We start from the raw sequence: 17986 nt of genomic DNA on the forward strand, positions 1-17986 counted from the left end.
CAGCGCAGCTGTTCGTGTCGATAAAGCAGTGAACCCCGTTAGCGATACAAGCACGACCCCGCGACTGCATTATTGAAATCCCACGTAATAATAGTCGAAGAAGAGCTCTGCTGCCCGCTCCTCCGTCCGCGTTTCAGTGGCACTAATGAGCTGCCAAGTGACAAATCCAGACACCATAAAAGCGCTGCTCTCTACCTTCATCTGCAAAAGCCACGCAGTCGGTCCAAAGTTGCTCCTTCTTCTGTAAGTGGAAAATAAAAGTTTTTTTTCTTTTTTACCTCCCCAATTTGAGGCGTCACTTCCTATTTTGCAACACAGAGACTGAACGCTGCTGCGTGCAGCTGACGGTGTCCCGCATCTATCTATCTATTCAATGGTCATCTGCGCTGGACCGCGTTCCACAGGGTAATACCGTGTATTATGCAAAGCCGGAGGTCCGCGGCTGTCCTCCTGCAATGTATATAGTAGCGTAGCGCGCGGCGCGAGCGCGACGCTTCAGTAACGCGCGGCTCGTTACAGTCAGTGCTCTAAGTCTAATCCTTTTGAAAACACGACGTATCGAAATTTCGCAGTATTGCTATCTCGCGGGTTTAAATCGTGCAAAATTTGAGAAATGTTGTCAAATATCTCGACTCGCCGTGAAGCGAAAACACGACTTGGATTGCATGAAACTTTTTGTGAAAATGCCGCGTTACACTTAGCTCCGTGTAAGTGTGTGTTCGGCATATATGCACGCTTCTGTTTCAGTTACTTCAGTTACACTTTAACCTATAAGGTTTATGCCCCAGAAACAGGCACGCTCATTGTTGTTTTTCAGACGTGCCACGAACGCCACGCTGTGTTGAGGCAGTACTTCGTGTGGCGCAGGCGGCGCTCTGCACAAACAGCTTAGTTTAGCTCGGGTAGAAAGCGCCGTTTTTAGTTACAAAGTGCACCGGAACGGAGGGAGGAGCAAGAAGAGGCGTAAAGCTTCTGGACTAAGTTACTATTATAGGCTCTTTTCTTGACGGGTGCCTTTTAGGCTAGACAAGTGAACAAAGAAGAAGAAGAAGAAGAATTGGACTGCGGAAAGTAGCTGTCGCAGGGCCAGCAGCGCGGTATCCCTTGTGAAATGGTTCAAGTTCGACGAGTGGTATTGAATTCCCGACCGGGTACGTGCGTACGTACGTGTGTGTTTGTTTACACTGGAACTGGGCGTTTCTAACACACAGACGTTGTTTATGATTATTACGGCAACTAACTATTGTTTCTGTCCCTTTACACAGGGAAGAACGGAGAAGCTGTCCCAGAAAATTTTCGCGTTGAAGACTTTAACCTCTCAACGGAACTGGAACCGGGACAGGTGTACGTCCGCACCCTCTACCTGTCCGTGGACCCCTACATGGTGAGTCGAGGCGCTGTTTAGTGCGTGTGACGTCACGACGTATATGCGTCATCACGCTCGGTCGTTCCTGAATGTCAGCAGTGCTGCACAAACGGACCGGAAGGTCATCCTGTCTGCAGGCGCGGAAGGGAGCTGAGAATGTCATCAGAATTGATTGGACAGCGTTTTGCCTTTTGTTATTTTTCTTTTGCTTGTAGAGGTTGTAGCAGAAAAAAAAAAAAAATGACAGCTTGCAGTTCATTCATACCCATTGTTTTACATTTTTCTTTTCACAATTGTTCCTTTTTTTAACTGGGGGGGTGACAGGAGGAGCAACAAACCGCAGCAACCACATTCATGTGATGTTTAAAGAGATAATTTTTGTGTAGGTGAGTCATTTTTATCATAAAAGGAGATGAGTCGCGCACACTAGGTTGAGAGACACCACTAGGCTGAAGGAAAATGGATTTTTTTCTGACAGCCTTTGAAAAAATGCAGGAGATGAGTGTTCCGCAGGGTCTGCGGACGGGGCCGGTTCATCGGGGTAGCCTGTATCTATCTGATGTTTTAACAAGTTAACAGTAAACGTTTACAATCAATGTGAAAAACACAAACCTGCATTTAGGTCATTATTATGAAATGGTGTTTTCATGAACCCCACACACACACATTGTCTGAACCGCTTGTCCCATACGGGGTCACGGGGAACCGGAGCCTACCCGGCAACACGGGGCGTAAGGCTGCAGGGGGAGGGGACACACCCAGGACGGGACGCCAGTCCGCCGCAAGGCACCCCAAGCGGGACTCGAACCCCATACCCACCGGAGAACAGGACCCGGTGCAACCCACTCCGCTACCGTGCCCCCCAACTCCGTTTAAAGAAGAAATGAAAATATTATCAAATATTCTTTCATATAAATTTATTGTTGTGTCATTGCTTATGTGAGCTATTCATGGTTGACTTACTGGAAAAATGTTACTATGTTTTTGTAGTGTAGAGCAGAATGGTTCCTACTGGAAATTAAACCAGACACCAGGAGGTAAAAATTCTGTGTGCTACTTGACCTTTTTCCTTACTTTGTTTCCTTCCCATAACATTAATCTTGTGGCACTGATTGCAGAGGTGTCGTATGAACGAAGACACTGGGACAGATTACCTTTTGCCATGGCAGCTCTCGGAGTGTGTGGATGGCGGTGGTGTTGGTGTGGTGGAATCCAGCAGACATGACTCCTTCTCAAAGGGTGACACAGTGACATCTTTCAACTGGCGCTGGCAAACATACGACGTGCTGGATGGGAGCAAGCTCCAAAAGGTAGAAACCGCTGGACTTTGAAGCTTTATATTTAAATTCACATAAATGGAACTTTGACAAGAATATCACCATGCAATGAATGACATCCCCCTGTCCTCCCTGCAGCTAGACCCTCAGCTGGTGAATGGACACCTGTCCTACTTCCTGGGTGCAGTGGGCATGCCTGGTCTCACGGCCCTGCTGGGCATTAGGGAGGACGGTCATGTGACTCCTGGGTCCAATCTGACAATGGTGGTCAGCGGAGCTGCCGGGGCTTGTGGGTCATTTGCTGGGCAGGTAACTTATCTTACACCTGCAGCCATATAGTACTTTGTGGAATTTAACAAAATGTTGTGTAGATATTGATGATTATTATTGATTATTTTGTTTCTTAGGTGACATTTTAAGATGAAGGGTTTCATAGTTTCACCCATTTATTCATCTGGGTGTTGGAGCATTTCAGAGTACGTAATGGCGCTGTGACACTGTGGGTATTGCTGGTGCCTCACAGTGTTTGAGCTGAGCATTTGGACATAGGTTTGAATCCAGCTCACAGTAGGCTATATGAAGTTTGGGTGTTTTCTGTGTTCGGAGTCTGTAGACATCTGCGGAAGATGGCAGCGGTAAATCGCTTTTGTACCATGAAAACCATTACAGTGGTAGCTGTGAGCGGAATTTGACTCAGTGGCACTTACCCTACTTTGCTCATGGGCGCTAAAGATAAGTCCTTGCCGGGGTAACAGTAGTCATGTTTTACTTGTTTGATTGTCTTTACTGCGCTGCCTGCTTGTTCACTTGAATGATGTGTAAATTCAACAGTTTTCTGTGGGATATTTGTCTTTCTTAGAAAGGAACTGCATTTTAGAAGAGTGTCAGGTATTGCAGCTGAGGTGTTGTACTCTAGATTGGTCGCTTGGAAGGCTGCAGCAGAGTGGTGGGGATCTGCGGGTCGGATCAGAAGTGCCAGGTTCTGGTGTCAGAGCTCGGCTTCTCTGGGGCTGTGAACTACCGCTGTGGGGATTTGACGGCTGCGCTGAAGAAACACTGTCCACGTGGGGTGGATGTTTACTTTGACAACGTGGGGGGTTCCATCAGCGACGCAGTCATAGCACAGGTATGTGGTTTGTATGTGTGCAGGAAATAAAGTGAAAAAGGAAGTTTCTGGAAATGCAGTTGGTCACTTTTTCTTATAGTAATAATGACTGAGTTGTCACGTTGATATGTTGTAGATGAACCAGGGAGGTCATGTGATCCTCTGTGGACAGATCTCACAGTACAACAAGGATGTGCCCTACCCTCCTCCTGTACCCCCAGAGACCCAGGAAGTACTACGTAGCAAAAATATCATCAGGTACTTCCATCTAAACCTCAGAGAGACTTGTTTAGTAAAGAAACGGTCACTATTTAACCAGAGAGCTCTAATCTTTACAGTCCTGATGTGGTCTTTGGTCATTTCTGCATTCAAGTTTTTGACATAGAGCATTTGTGAATGCAGGGAAAGGTTTACAGTTCTGAACTACATGGACAAGTATGAAGCTGGCCTCCTACAACTAAGTCAGTGGGTAAAAGCAGGACAGATCAAAGTAAGGACCCTTTTTTTTTTTTTACAAATGTTTGTCAGGATCTCATTACACTCGACTATGAACTCACTGCATTTTATATATAGTGGTGTCATTCTGCTCTAGGATTTCAGATGGTTCTTTAGCCAATTAGGACATTAAGTAAGATATTTAATAAATATTCATTGTTCTGCTCAGTATTGAACAGTAAGACAGATGTGAAAAAAACTGCCATAAGTTTGACAGTTTCACAGTTGCTCACACAACATTTCATTATTACTTGTGATGCAGAATTCTTATTTTGGAAACTAAACTTTGTTCTGTCACAGCTTGAGACATTGTTTGAGAATATAAGGCAGCCCTGGTTAAACTGATGCACATATTTGTAAGTAGTTCAAGTTATAAAGTGGCATATATCTGTCTTTCTGTCCAGGTGTTGGAGACTGTTGCAAATGGAATAGAGAACATGGGAGGTAAGAGTGTGGAATCACCGAGAGCCATTTGAATTGATAGTTCAGCGTGTTTGGATCCATCTCATGTGGGACAATGAAATTCTGTTTTTGCAGTGGCCTTTCACTCCATGATGACAGGGGGGAATATTGGAAAGCAGATAGTGAAGATATCAGACTGAACCTGTCCTGGATCTTTTCTTCAACATGTTATTGTTGGAATGGCAGTGGTGTACTTTACACAGCAGTGTCCAAAACAGTTTCTCTAGAGTCTAATAATCAATAAAAGTAGAACATAACTGAAATGTAAATGTACGGTTGTCAAAAGTTGCTAATGAAATGTTCTATATGATCTGGATTTTAATAAAACCCCTATACTAAACTGAAATCTAAAGAAGCTCTATCATATTAAGAGCCTTGGGTCAAACATTAAATTTAGATACCTTGGGCACATGTTTCAACTGGGATGAATGTATTTCAACTTGCTATTTAAATCTGAGGAGCAACTTAAGTGAACATAGTTTCGTATGCTTTTGTAGAGCAAAAAGGAGACCATTGTCATTTATAAAATTTAATTCACAGCATTATAAATCCCATAATTCAATACACCAATTTCATGTCACTTCTCAAACACAGTTTGCATACCATAGGACAGTGTCATACACAAGTAGGGATAAACTGTGTCCTGTTGCTAAGTGTATACTATGTGTGTTATTACAACCCGCACAATCACTTGTATAAATTACGAAACAGCTCCCGAAACAGCTATTCCTACTTTTGGGGGATGGGGTTGGGAGCAACTTGTACTGTAAATCACAAGTTGTCAAGTGACAGCAAGACACCGAGCAGGGCAATTCAACATCTGCTCTGGAGATTCGGGCCCAGAATATTTTTGCATTCAGAGAGGCAGTGAACCACAACTGACTCTTTCCCCCCGGTATCCTTTGCTATGCTGATACCGCTGTAAGGGGTACTGGAAAACTTGGTGCACATCAATCTCTAGAACTGATATGAAGAGCCCTGGTACAGTACTCACTACACCCTCTACTGGACAAAAAAGTCACAAACACATTACTGAATCATTTCCCTCAAGTAATGCAGCAGACACCTTCCCTGCTACCAACTGGTACCAATAAACATTTTGTGAAGAATTTACACAAGTGCAGTTATCTAGTAATACTTGCTAATTTTGCCAGCAAAATAAAAACACCTGTACACTTTTACTTTCCTTCAGAGCAATGCAGACTTCAAAATTCATTCTCACTAACACAGATTGTATTGAGCACTCACTGGCAGATCAAACCAAGTGACCCTATACATGTAGCCTACAGGCAAGAAGCTGGTTTTCCGATTGTGATTATATACATTTAAGCTTTAAGCTGGTCGTGCCTTAAACGGAACCAAAGACGTCTATGGTCAGACTTTGTTGGCACATACCTGAGAAACAAAAGCCATCTTTGTTGGCAGAGTTAGAAATGATCATCTTACAGCAGGTTACGCTAAACTGCAAAGATGTTTCATTGTGGTCAGTCCAGAGCCATGATTTATTCTTACCATATTTTTCAGCTTGGCATAAGTTAAGGCATGAATAAGAAACATAATTACAAAGTTAATTTAAAAATGATTAATCTTGCAATTTTTGTGCATAAATGGATATTAGTACTTACAGAAATCACAAGCAGTAACAAAATATGCTAGGAAAATCAGCTTGTTTTGCAATGTGTACAGAATCAAACAGGTTTTATTTTTTCCATATATGACTACCTTTTCCAATTTAAAATCCTGGCACTTGAAGCACATTCAGCACTCTGTTCCACAGGGTAATATTTTTTCCACTTAAAATGTGAGACAGTATATTTTTGTGAAGTGCCATTAAACATACACAAAAAATTACTTTTACTGACCTTTGTTAATTGTAGTGCCTACCTATACCAAACACACACACGTCAGTGTACATAGTATGTTATGTGGCTATAGCAGTCATAGACAAAGTGACAGCAACACAGTATTTGTCGTCTGTCACTGTGTGTGTGTTCTACCATGCCAGGTCCATGCACAATGAGAGTCCCAGAAAGTACAATAAAATACAGTAACACTACATTAGTTTGTTGTACTGTACACTACACAGAGGCATATTTTAGCAGTATCCTGTATTCACAAAACCAAGGTGTAGGCATGAGAGCATCCACATCATACAGAAAGGATTTTTCTTCCTCTTTCGTTAGATTAATATGTATTACTATGCAGAACAGGACTGGTAATATTTACCAGTAAAGGATAGGAGGGGAGTTTTTGAACACCTGTGCTCCTGCATCAAGATATACAAACTGGAAAAAATGCAAAAACTGTTTTAAAGTAAAGATTAGAAAAGAGGTAGAAAGTCCATGCAATTTCCAATAGTAGAAAACCTTTGCTTTTCTTAATAGATGCAGTGCACTTCATTGAGACTGATAGGCAGTCAGCTTCCTTCCATATAAGATTGTAGTGTTGCCTGATTGAAAGCTGAGCTCTAGTACCATGGATGCAGCCTGGCATGGACAAGAAGGACAAGCTATAGTTAAGAGACTAGAAAGAATAATGAATACAATATTTTTTTTCCCCCTCAATTTAAGGAGGATCCGTTGGAAAACCAGAAAAAAAAGGAAAGTGTGTGTCCATGGTACGATGGTTTTCATCATCATTTGGTCTGGTTTATGTCAAAATGATTATTATGAGAAGTTACATAGTCAAATGCAACATTTATCACGAAAACTCAAAGTAAAATCCAACAAATAAAAATGTATATACTAGTTTAAAAAAAACTTGAACAGATCAGAGCAGAAAAAAAAGAACAGGCTGTGGCCTCATGTCAGATGCTGATGTCATGATGATGCGCTGCCTTTGCTGTCATCATGGAGACGGGGGGCAGGTCCTCTCCACGCACGGTACACGAGAAGCAGGCCTAGGCCGAGGGCCCAGGAGCGGACGGGCGACAGAAAGAAGGCCAGCGGCCCGTATGTCTCCAGCAGGAAGTAGCAGGAATAGGCCTGCCACAGCAGCAGTGCCAACATGGCCAGATGAATGGACAGAGTTCTCCCTCGGCCTGCCCGCCGGAAGTGGGAGCGGAAGGAGTTGCCACGACAGCGCAGGTGAAGACTCCAGCACAGGTAACAGGTGAGAGGCATGTTGAAGAAAATCAGCTGAGGGAGGAGAGTGAAAGTCAAGACAGCAATTTTCCTAAATGACATCATTCAGAAAATGTGTGTGTGTAATACAGTTTGTTAGTCCCTCCTAAAAAATGACTGTGATGAGAAGAAAATCAATGGATTTTTTGGAGAACACAACCAGATGACATTTGACTCCTTATTTTTCAACTTTAATTAAAAAAAACCTGGTTACCTGCATAACTCCAAAAACATATGTGAGACTGCCCTCCAGGAAATGCCCATTGACAAACACTCCAAAAGCAAAACAGGCTCCGCTGTGCCCGTCGATCAACTCTCCTACGAACCAAGGACCTGCAGATATGAAGCATCTCATCCAATAAACACAAAAGTAACACATGCAGAACCCAGGTATGTCCCAAATGCTGTAGTTTGCAGTCAGCCCTCTGAAAGATCTCACCTAAAGCAGTGCACAGGTTGAAGAGCAGCAGGGAATAGTAGAAGGTGTCAGTTTTACTGACGAGGTGTAGGGACACACAAACCTGAGGACAGATCCCTGAGGAAACTTTTTTTTAAAAATAAAAATAAAAAAAAGGCAATTTAATATTTCTTTTTCAATGGAGTTTCTTTTTTTTTTTTTTTTTTTTAACATACAAATAGTATTACAATGCAGATAATAGTATTTTAATTATTAATGTCAGACTAGTTCTACATTACATTTCAAATCAGACAGGGATTTTTGTGTTCCTTTGGTCAGAGTCAAACCATGAATCTTCTCAGAGTCTCACCTCTTAGCACTGGAGTGTGCAGAAACCTGAAGGACAGCAGCACTGCCATGTTCAGCAGCACTAGGAGCACAAAGGCGACTCGTGCCTGCAAATGTGCATCCGCGCGAACGAACACACACACACACACACACACACACACACACACACACACACACACACACACACACACACACAGAGAGGGAACCATCAGTCAGGGAACTGCAGTGATGACAAGCGCTGACTGCTTTTAGATGCTGCATCATGCCAGTTTTTACACTGACTCAGCAGTCGCAATGGAAAGATGCCAGGAACAGCCTGTTCTCTCACACTGGTAAAAAACACTCACATGGTGGTTTGAAATTTGTTCTTTACACAGGTGTAGCTGATGTTAGTTTGCCTGGGTAGTCTTGAGGTAGCAAAAAGTGAAGGATATAGACTAAGGGGCTCTGCTGTAGCATCTTTGAGAAAAGTAACCTTAAATGCTGAAGACATATGCAAAATTATGCTTTGGATAGACGCATCAGGTAAGTCATTAAAATGATTTTAGCAACAGTGCAGGTGCTATGCAGCACATAAGTCAGTACCAAGATGTAATGGTCAGTCAGCAGGATAAAGGACTGTGCAAATCCAAAGCTTAGAGACAGGTTGTCATCCAAAGTGAACTGATGCTCCTGAACTCTGACACGACCAGCTGAGTCCTATAAGAACAACACGGAGAGGAGCTCGTTTCAGTAATTAAGTAATTTGCTTGCTAAGTGCTGACATGAGAAACAAACATGCAGTTGGCTCATCACCTCAGCTTTGACCCTGATGTAGTGCACTCCGGCATCATACTGAGAAGGGTCCCACGGCAGCACATACAAGGGACCCCCTACAGAGCGGCCCTCCCCGAGCGGGCGTTTGTCCACAATGATGTGCACTGCTGTGATCGGGGCATCAGAGAATGCTAGAACCCTGTCATTTACAGCAAGCAGGACAAAAGCAGGTAGATATGTTTCACTGAGGCCTTGCTTTACACAGGGAACATGCAGCAGTTAGAGATTATGGTTTTTAGCCTTTTAGGAAAGACACAATAGCGCAGGTTTGGAAGACAAGACTGACACTGGAACCTTTTAATGTAACATTCAAACAGAAAACATAACAACAAGAGAGACCTGATGTGTGTTGAGTGTCGGATCCGACCTAGAGGCTCCACCCCAGGATGTTGGTACAGTGCCCCTTTGGGATTAGTGATGAGCACAACAGGCCATTCTTCAAAGGACAGGTCCGAGAAGCTCAGCAAGTCATGGTCAAATGCCAGTACTCTGTACCTGAGTAGGCAATATACAGCATTAATAAGTACCATTACATTACTAGTGCACGTATGTCATGGCAGTCTCTGGCCTGGTCTTACCTGCGATTGTCCATCCAGTCTCCCAGCTCCAGTTCAAGTGTTCCCTGGGGGTGTCGGCTGTGCAACACAGGCATCATCCCCCCCAGGGTGTGCAGATGTCCACACAGGTATGCTACTGCTGAGCTGCACACAGCAGAGGGGGGAGTAACTGTCTCACCATCTGCTGGTTAACGAAGTGCTCCTTATTATATAACCTTACAGATGGTATATGATGCCATTCACTATAAACGTAAACAGTAAAAGCAGAATACCCATGTTTTGAAGAACACCGGATGCAGGAGCAACATTTAAAAAAGTGGCTTCATTTGAAATTGGATATAGCTTAATGTTACTTACTGATTGAAACCTCATTCTTTTAAGTTGCTCCACAATGGTAAAATATATAAACAAAAAATGATGAAAGTTCACCTCATGAGTTCACGAATTCCCGGGAAAGGGGAGATGATGGTGGATGTCGTATAGTGTCCAAACCAGATAGACTGGTTACTGTCCTGGCTCTCCACTTTAAACATAGCCAGTTTATCCATCTGAGTCTGAGAAACATTTTAAGAGACATCTATTATCATATACAGTGGGTCCCCAGGTTAGCATCTGAGTTACAAATTTTCAAAAATATGAAAATTAAGTTCTTTTTACATTGGATTTTCTTTATCTGGTTTCAAAAATTTCCTGCACAACAAATGCCTTACGTGTCTTCAAAAACAAGTCTTCAGATAACAGCAAAATGGCTAAACAGAATAGGAATGTGTGCTGGATTAATTAATGTGGTTTCAACTGGTTATCCATAATGAATGAGTTCTGCAGGGTTTCCAGCTCGTGTCTGGTGTTCCTGACAGTTGTGATCAATAAGATGAACGCTGCACGTTTATGGGTAACAAAGAGCACTTAATAGGAATTTATGGATACAGTGTTTTTCTACTTACATTCATTTTATTTCAGTTTGAATTTTAATATAGATCAAATTAAAATGTTAGTTTTAGTGTATTACTTGTAGCTATGTGCAGAACCTACTCAAAATAAATAAGGTATGTACTTTTATTGATTGTACATAATCTAATTAAGCAGATATTACAAAAACACTTCCAGTCACAGCTGTTTGTCAATTGAGGCCCTAGTATACTTTTTAAAAAATAAAAAAAGTGATCATGTTAAACTGCTAGCATTAATATCCGTCTCCATCCAGCCACTACATTAAAAGAGAAAACTACCACCATTTTACATTTATTCACTTAGCAGACACTTTTCTCCAAAGCAACTTACAATGGATACTATGTAGTTCTACCAGCCCACACACCTTATTCACCAAGGTGACTTACACTGCTAGATACACTACTTACAATGGGTCGCTCATCCATACATCAGTGAAATACACTCTCTCTGTGGCACTCAGCACTATGGGGGGAACCTGAACAGCATGTTTTTGGACTGTGGAAGGAAATCGGAGCACCCGGAGGAAACCCACGGAGACACCATGCAAACTCCACACAGACTGAGTGGGGATTGAACCCACGTTCTCTCGCACTACCCAGGCGCTGTGAGACAGCAGCGCTACTCGCTGTGCCACCGTTTGAACTCCACCTGCATGCCAGTGGTTGTGGTTTTCTGGGTAATGAAGAGGGTAATACACTAGATTTTGCCAGAAAATAGTCAAATTGACAGCACAGAAGTAAAATGTTTTAAGATATGTTTATCTGTTTAAAATGTTGAAAATAAGCGGTAGTGAATTTTACACAATAAAGTACACATAGTGGAAATAAAATGACAACATAATGGGCAAAAATGCCATTGTACCAAATAATAAGATGGTTGAATGAAAACTTGCATACATTTTTATGGTTTTTTGTTACAGTGGGCCCTATTATGCACAGCCTAATTGTACTTTTTTCTGCCCATCTCCTTAGTTAGAGCTTTTCTCTGTCCTTTCTTACAGGTCTCCTACCTGGTTTAAGATGCCAAAGAAGTTGTAGGGACGTTTGGGGCCAGGTGTGAGGGTCGCATCTGCGCAAATAAATGAATAGTTCCCAAAGGGTGTCCTGTGCACATAGTGGAAGGAACCTGCTTTCTGAATAGCAGAATACTTCCTGAGAGTAGAAACAAACAAAAAGCGTACAGGGCAATCATACACTCAGCACAGAGGAAGCAAGGAAATGACAACAGTAACACTATTACTACTACCATTAATTAGATGCTGACAATCAATTAATCAATCAATTAATTAATTTGTACACTTACTATGGCATCTGTGGAAATCAGCCTTGTAGCACCTATGGCATGCCTCTAAGTTTATTAGTTGTTACTATGTGTAGTGTTTGCTTAATTCATTTTCACTAACAGTGAAAGCAGTGGAGAATGCTTTGATAAAAGCAGCGGCACTAAGCTGCATGAAAATTCCTATTATGAGTTTTTCCAGCTACTGCAACATCTTAGAGTACAAGTACTTGGCCAGCTAGCCACTGTAGTCTTTGTGAAAAGAAGAGGTATTGCTTTCATACTTCTGTTAAATGGGTCAAATATTTTGCTAGCCATCTTTTTGTGCACATTTGCATCTCCTTTAATAAGGAACTGATGTGAAGATTTCAACAGCTTGACTTTACTGTTAAAGGAAACACAGATATAAAACAGTAGCCATTCCACTAGCTGGGAATTTTCATAGAACAATGTAGCTAAAAAGCACACTTGTAGGCATTTTAACTTACATAAATATCAAAGCAACACTATGTTATGCTTGCATGCACCAACTAAGCAGATCTGACGGTGTTATTCAATGTACCACTGTGTTCCACACAGCGCAATTCAAATAATTTTGACAGGTAAGGGAACGTATAGTGCTGCTGACTTACTTGTCCACAAGTCTGCATTCACAGTTTTAAAATAGGGTTTCTTCATCTCTCCTGCTCACACTGAGATAATGGTCTCAGATTTACATTTAAATTTATTCATTTAGCAGACGCTTTTGTCCAAAGCGGCGCACATCTCAGCAAAAGTACAATTTATGAAATGGATGATAACTTGTTTTCACTCTGCTGACACTATCACATTTAATAAAACATAACAGCAGATAAATTTCTAGGTCAAAAAAAAACTAAGTGGACAACCACCATGCCACTAAAAATAAAACTGTTACATTTCACAAAATAATACAAAATGCTGACCTGTAGTAGTTGTTAACACTCTCCAGAGATATAATATTGAAGGCATCTGACAAGACAAAGAGCAAAGTGAATTAACATTACTAAATCATGAAACACTTGGCATACAGGACAATTTAACAGAGGAATTACACTGTAAAGAAACACCAACCACTTTGTGAGCTGTGTGTCACTGGATTTTTCACTTTTCCCCCTACTGTTATAACCTCATCAGGGACATGAGGGTGGCTGATCCCACAGCTGACTCGTGGTCCCAGAAAGGTTACAGCAGCAAAACATCACTGGCCTTTAGGGGGTCAAGATGCACAGAAAAACTGCATTCACAAGACTAATTTCATCAATGGGTGATTTACAACAAATGGATAGGGTGTGTGGACAAAAATGGTTCTGTGATCCATCAGAGTAAGGAGAAAATGGCTGTGAAATAAAATAAAAGCAACAGCCCACCCGCAAAAAGACGACTCTTGAAAGCTCTCACCACAAATAGTCAGTGTGCCTGCACTTTGTTAGCCACACAACCCAAACACCATCCCAGACTGTTGTACTAATTTGCTCATGTCTATTCACTGCTATTAGGTGCTTTCTCAGTGCCAGAGACAAATCAGCATCACTGTAAAATGAAACAAGCATCATTCTTCTTACCATGTTACATTTCATCAGTTCTAAAGGACTTTCTCCTCCTGCTGCCCATTATCTTAACTCTTAATATTATTTATCAGAAATTCTCATATTTAATACAATTGTGCATTTTTTACTACACTATCAAAATAGCCCAGAACACCTGACTGAAACTACAGCATTATATCTTAGATATTTTAGAGCTTCTGAGCAGGTCACATCCAGGGTGTACACTGCTTCCATCCTACGCTTCCTGGTATATGTTCTGTGTCTCTGCAGCTACAAATACAGTTACCAAAAACAGATGATCCATCCATCCATCCATCTGCTTTATGCATTCAATACATTGTTTAAATTTTACAGTATTTTTGCAAACCATGCTAAAGAACTGAGTTACTGACTAGGAAACCCAACAGCCTCTCTTTTGTATGTCTTTATTCAGTTTCTGGTTCATATGTAATATCCTGATTTCAAATTGACACTATCAATTATATCTGCAAACAGTAGCCATAATGAATACCAAGCAAGCCAAAATGTATGACTTGCAACATTCTTGATTGTCAGTACATCAGAAGTGATGCAGTATGACTTTTTCACATAAGTGAAAGATTACGTACATCAGTATAATTCTTTCCCATATTGAAATGTTTCTGTATTTTTTCTGTACACATATAGCAAAATATACTTAAATTAAGTATAGATGAAACATAAAATTCTGAAAAAGCAGGTTTTTTTAAATCCTGCTGGTGGAATTTAATTCCTTTACATACTGAAATTAACACTGCCTTGTTGACAGTCAGCAAAAACAGATTACATCCAAAGGCCAATGCAGCCAGAAATAAGGAGTGAAATAATAATACGCCTCAAATGCAGACTCCCATGGAATGGCATTGAGTAAATGCCATCTCAGGCTCACACTATTATAGATGAAGTCATAATCATGCTTTACACCTTAACCAGGTTGCCAGGATGTTTGCATTCAAAAAAAAAGGAGGAATCAGTGCTGATGCTCACCATGATTTCCACGGATGTCAATCCACTTAGTGCGTTCCAGCACGCGGGACCTCTTCAGGATGTTGTGGTAGGCCTGCCACTCAACCTCATACTGCTGGGAGCCCACTTTACTCTCCGTCTTGGCATCTGTCAGGTCCCCTGGTGGGCACACAGACACAAGTCAGAGTGGGGCAGGAAGAGAGAAACAATCCTCAGCTAAATCACACCTCTTGCCGTTGCCTTGGATACTGAGCCGAGATGATTCCCTTGCCATCATTCACATTTCAAGAATCACAGCTATTTTAGACACCTCTCTTGATTTACATCTACCAATTTATGCTGCTTGAACTGTATGAATATTATTTAGCTAATGCCTTTGTCCAAGGAGACTTACAAAACTTGGTTTGCACAAGCGCTTAAACGGTCAGGGATGATTCCAATTCAGCATGAAGTATCGTGCTGCAGCTAACATATAACCCACCGAGAACCGGAATAAAATCAGATGTCGGGATTAAACGGAATTGTGCAGTCAAGAACAACCCAACAGTGAAAAATAAAGTCAAAATAATTTACTGTTGATGCATCTGCTGCAATTCAACACTGAAATGCAGCCATCAAGATTTTTACTCTCTTCATTCCTAGTCCCCATACCTTGCTGAGAACTGTTTAGTGAATAATTTAGGTATCTTAATTAGGTTTTGGATGTAAACATGGCCAGCAAGTAGAGTCCTCATTAATGCTGGGGGGGGGGACCTTGCAATTCGCATGTTTCTAGTTTGAATCCCACTAGTGCTGGGATTCAAACCAGAAACACCCATGAGCCAAGTACTTACTTTCAATTAAAGCACTAAAATACTCAAACGGGCGGATCACCGTAAAACCGACGACCCGACACCGCAACTGGCCTCGGACAAAACCGCCAGACGAAAAAAAAATAATTACAGTTTTGTAAAAAATTAATTCCCTAGGAAGGCACCTGTGACCAGGACCAAAGCCGGCTGGATCACCCCAACGGTGTGCGTGCAGAACTTCTCGAAGTCAGGAACTCTCCTGGGGTCACGGAAGCGGCTGATGTGGATGTCAGACACCTAGGAGGGGGGGGGACAAGCCACATTTACACACATCGTTCACCTGAAGCACACGGGGGAGCGAAGCCACTGACACCAGTGTTAACACACCATTGGTGCTCCGTGGACAGGTTACACAACCTGGGGAACAGCTTCGCTCGCGGCGAGACACCACCATTGATTCCAGGTTAGAGTAAAAACCGAGTACAAGAGGAAAAGGCCAAAGAAGTGACTTCTTTGGCCTTTCCTGTTCGTACTCGGTTTTTACTCTAACTCCTAGGAGAGGGTCATTTAAGACGAAAAAAAAAAATTGTAAATATTGAGAATGAGTCCAGACAAAAGAAAAGCTTAACTAACGACTCGACTGTCATGCCAATTCAAAACGTCAATATGATCATATTAATCAACGATAGCACGTGAAGATATTACTTGCACCTCCAGTCAGAATTAATAAGAAAGCGTCGTGGTATATTGACTTGAGTTGAGCGCCCACCTGTACGAACCAGAAAATATTGCTCGACTCTGCTCCGGGATACGGCGGCGCGCTGCTCCACGACCCCTCCTCGCCGGCGCTGTAGCTGCGCGGCTTCGGCAGTCCGCCCGTATCGTAACTGTCCAGGACCCAGGATGTGAGACAGGCGAACAGCAACCCGGCGACCACCAATGCGCCGAAGACCCTCAGCATGATGATGATACTTGTAGTGGAGGAGCGACAGCGCGACCAGCGGCGAGGGGAAGGACAAGGACTCGAAGGAGGAGCAGCAGAGCCGGGTGCCGGTGCCGGCGGTGCGGGTGCAGCAGGTGCAGGCGAAGGCAAAGCCGCGGGACTAGGCAAGAAGAAGGCAAGCCGTGGCGCGCATTTGGACATGCCCCTTTAACTAAAGCAAAGATTTGTAATACACCCTCAGTCGGCGGTCCCACACCGCCCCCGTTCATTTCAACGCAGTGAACTCGGTGACGCTCACATAGAAAACGAACCCCGGCGTCCTCACAGACTTCCTGTCAACTTCCGCATCACAAGAAAATTCCACATGCGCACTCTCCTCCCCCTGAGGCATGATGGGTAAAAGGCTCTCTTCTGATTGGTGAAGAAGGCGCGCGGTGGTTTACGTCACCGTTTGGTGGTGGAGCTTAAAATGGACAACGTCGTCGTTTTCGTTTGTTTGGTTTCAGAGCCGTCCTTGCAAGAGCTCGGTTCTGTTATATTGCAGGCGCTGATACCACAAGCGTCGAGATGAAACGCAATGAGAAGATTTTATAAGTCAAAGACGGAGGTGTGTTGGTCAGACGCATTGCAGTACAACAGTTGACCACTAGGGAGTCCAGTGGCAGTGTGGGCTACGCTTTTTCCGCGGTTTTAAATGGTCGAGTTGTGGATCTTCGAGGATACTGACATTTTCCTACAAAATTTCACATTTCTATTAAATGTAGGAAAGAAACCTGTGCTTCTCCGATAGGGAGTGGTCAGTAAAACGATAGATGTCAATAAAAGCACCCTGCCAGACCAGGAATGCCGGGCCACCTTAATACGCTTCCCATTCACATTTGGTCTCTGCTATTCGAGTGATTCTAACAGCACCAGTATCAAAAGCACCTCTTACCATGGATACCAACGTGGAGAGAATAAACAAAGGCAAGGCTCAAAATGGCAAGATGAGGAACACCCCATATTATGCATGATAAAGCTTTTAACAGTGGAAACTAAGGAGGAGCTAGCAGAGATTTTTTTCCCCCCAATAATTTAAACTAGTTTTGTTTTCAAGTTAAGAAAAAGTAAGATGCTTTACCCAGTATTTTTTAATTCTAGCTATATTTGAGACCTTTTGCAGAACCTTTTACATTGAGGGATCTCAGTAAGCTTTTTGTAATTGTGACAGTGCTAAATGTGACTTTGGAGTTACGAATGAAATGAGTTATAAACTGCCTTCTGGACCCAACTGTTATAAAAGGGGGAGGCCGATGGCTGATCGATGCATCATTTTCATTGACATAACATGATAAAGTTAAGAAATAGGTCTATTCATTTCAGCTGCTGAGCTGAATAATAGCAGTGAATTCAGCAAACTTAATTATTGCTCTGCAATGCTGGTCAGATATGGTTATTACATTTCTGACCCACTAATACGTTACAATCATGTGTCGACTGTGGACTGGAAAAAGCCTTGGTTGAGATAACTGAATTTGCTTTGTTTT

General features: G+C 42.4%; 2 protein-coding genes across 3 annotated transcripts; one reads left to right on the forward strand and one right to left on the reverse strand.

Annotated features, from left to right (window-relative positions):
- Positions 1–691: 691 nt before the first annotated feature.
- Positions 692–5147, forward strand: ptgr2 (prostaglandin reductase 2). The gene is made up of 10 exons (XM_018732191.1): positions 692–707; positions 1022–1151; positions 1266–1384; positions 2485–2676; positions 2782–2952; positions 3560–3769; positions 3885–4006; positions 4151–4238; positions 4648–4687; positions 4781–5147. The coding sequence occupies exons 2-10, from the start codon at positions 1112–1114 to the stop codon at positions 4843–4845; spliced, it is 1047 nt and encodes a 348-aa protein (XP_018587707.1). The 5' UTR covers positions 692–707; positions 1022–1111; the 3' UTR covers positions 4846–5147.
- Positions 5148–5226: 79 nt separating this feature from the next.
- On the reverse strand, positions 5227–16812 carry tmem62 (transmembrane protein 62). 2 transcript variants are annotated; one of them, XM_018734434.2, is made up of 14 exons: positions 16287–16812; positions 15703–15814; positions 14748–14885; positions 13119–13164; positions 11906–12047; positions 10375–10499; positions 9967–10089; positions 9728–9883; positions 9368–9527; positions 9158–9271; positions 8595–8679; positions 8267–8371; positions 8042–8160; positions 5227–7842 (listed from the first exon to the last, which is right to left on the reverse strand). In XM_018734434.2, exons 1-14 carry the CDS (start codon positions 16659–16661, stop codon positions 7525–7527), a joined length of 2118 nt encoding a protein of 705 aa, XP_018589950.2. In that variant the 5' UTR covers positions 16662–16812; the 3' UTR covers positions 5227–7524. The 2 variants fall into 2 exon arrangements, with proteins under 2 accessions (XP_018589950.2, XP_018589943.2); XM_018734427.2 differs by having other exon boundaries at positions 8042–8371.
- Between the last annotated feature and the right edge of the window lie 1174 nt (positions 16813–17986).

Source organism: Scleropages formosus, chromosome 15 (assembly GCF_900964775.1).
Source record: "Scleropages formosus chromosome 15, fSclFor1.1, whole genome shotgun sequence".
In the NCBI taxonomy this organism is placed as follows: domain Eukaryota; kingdom Metazoa; phylum Chordata; class Actinopteri; order Osteoglossiformes; family Osteoglossidae; genus Scleropages; species Scleropages formosus.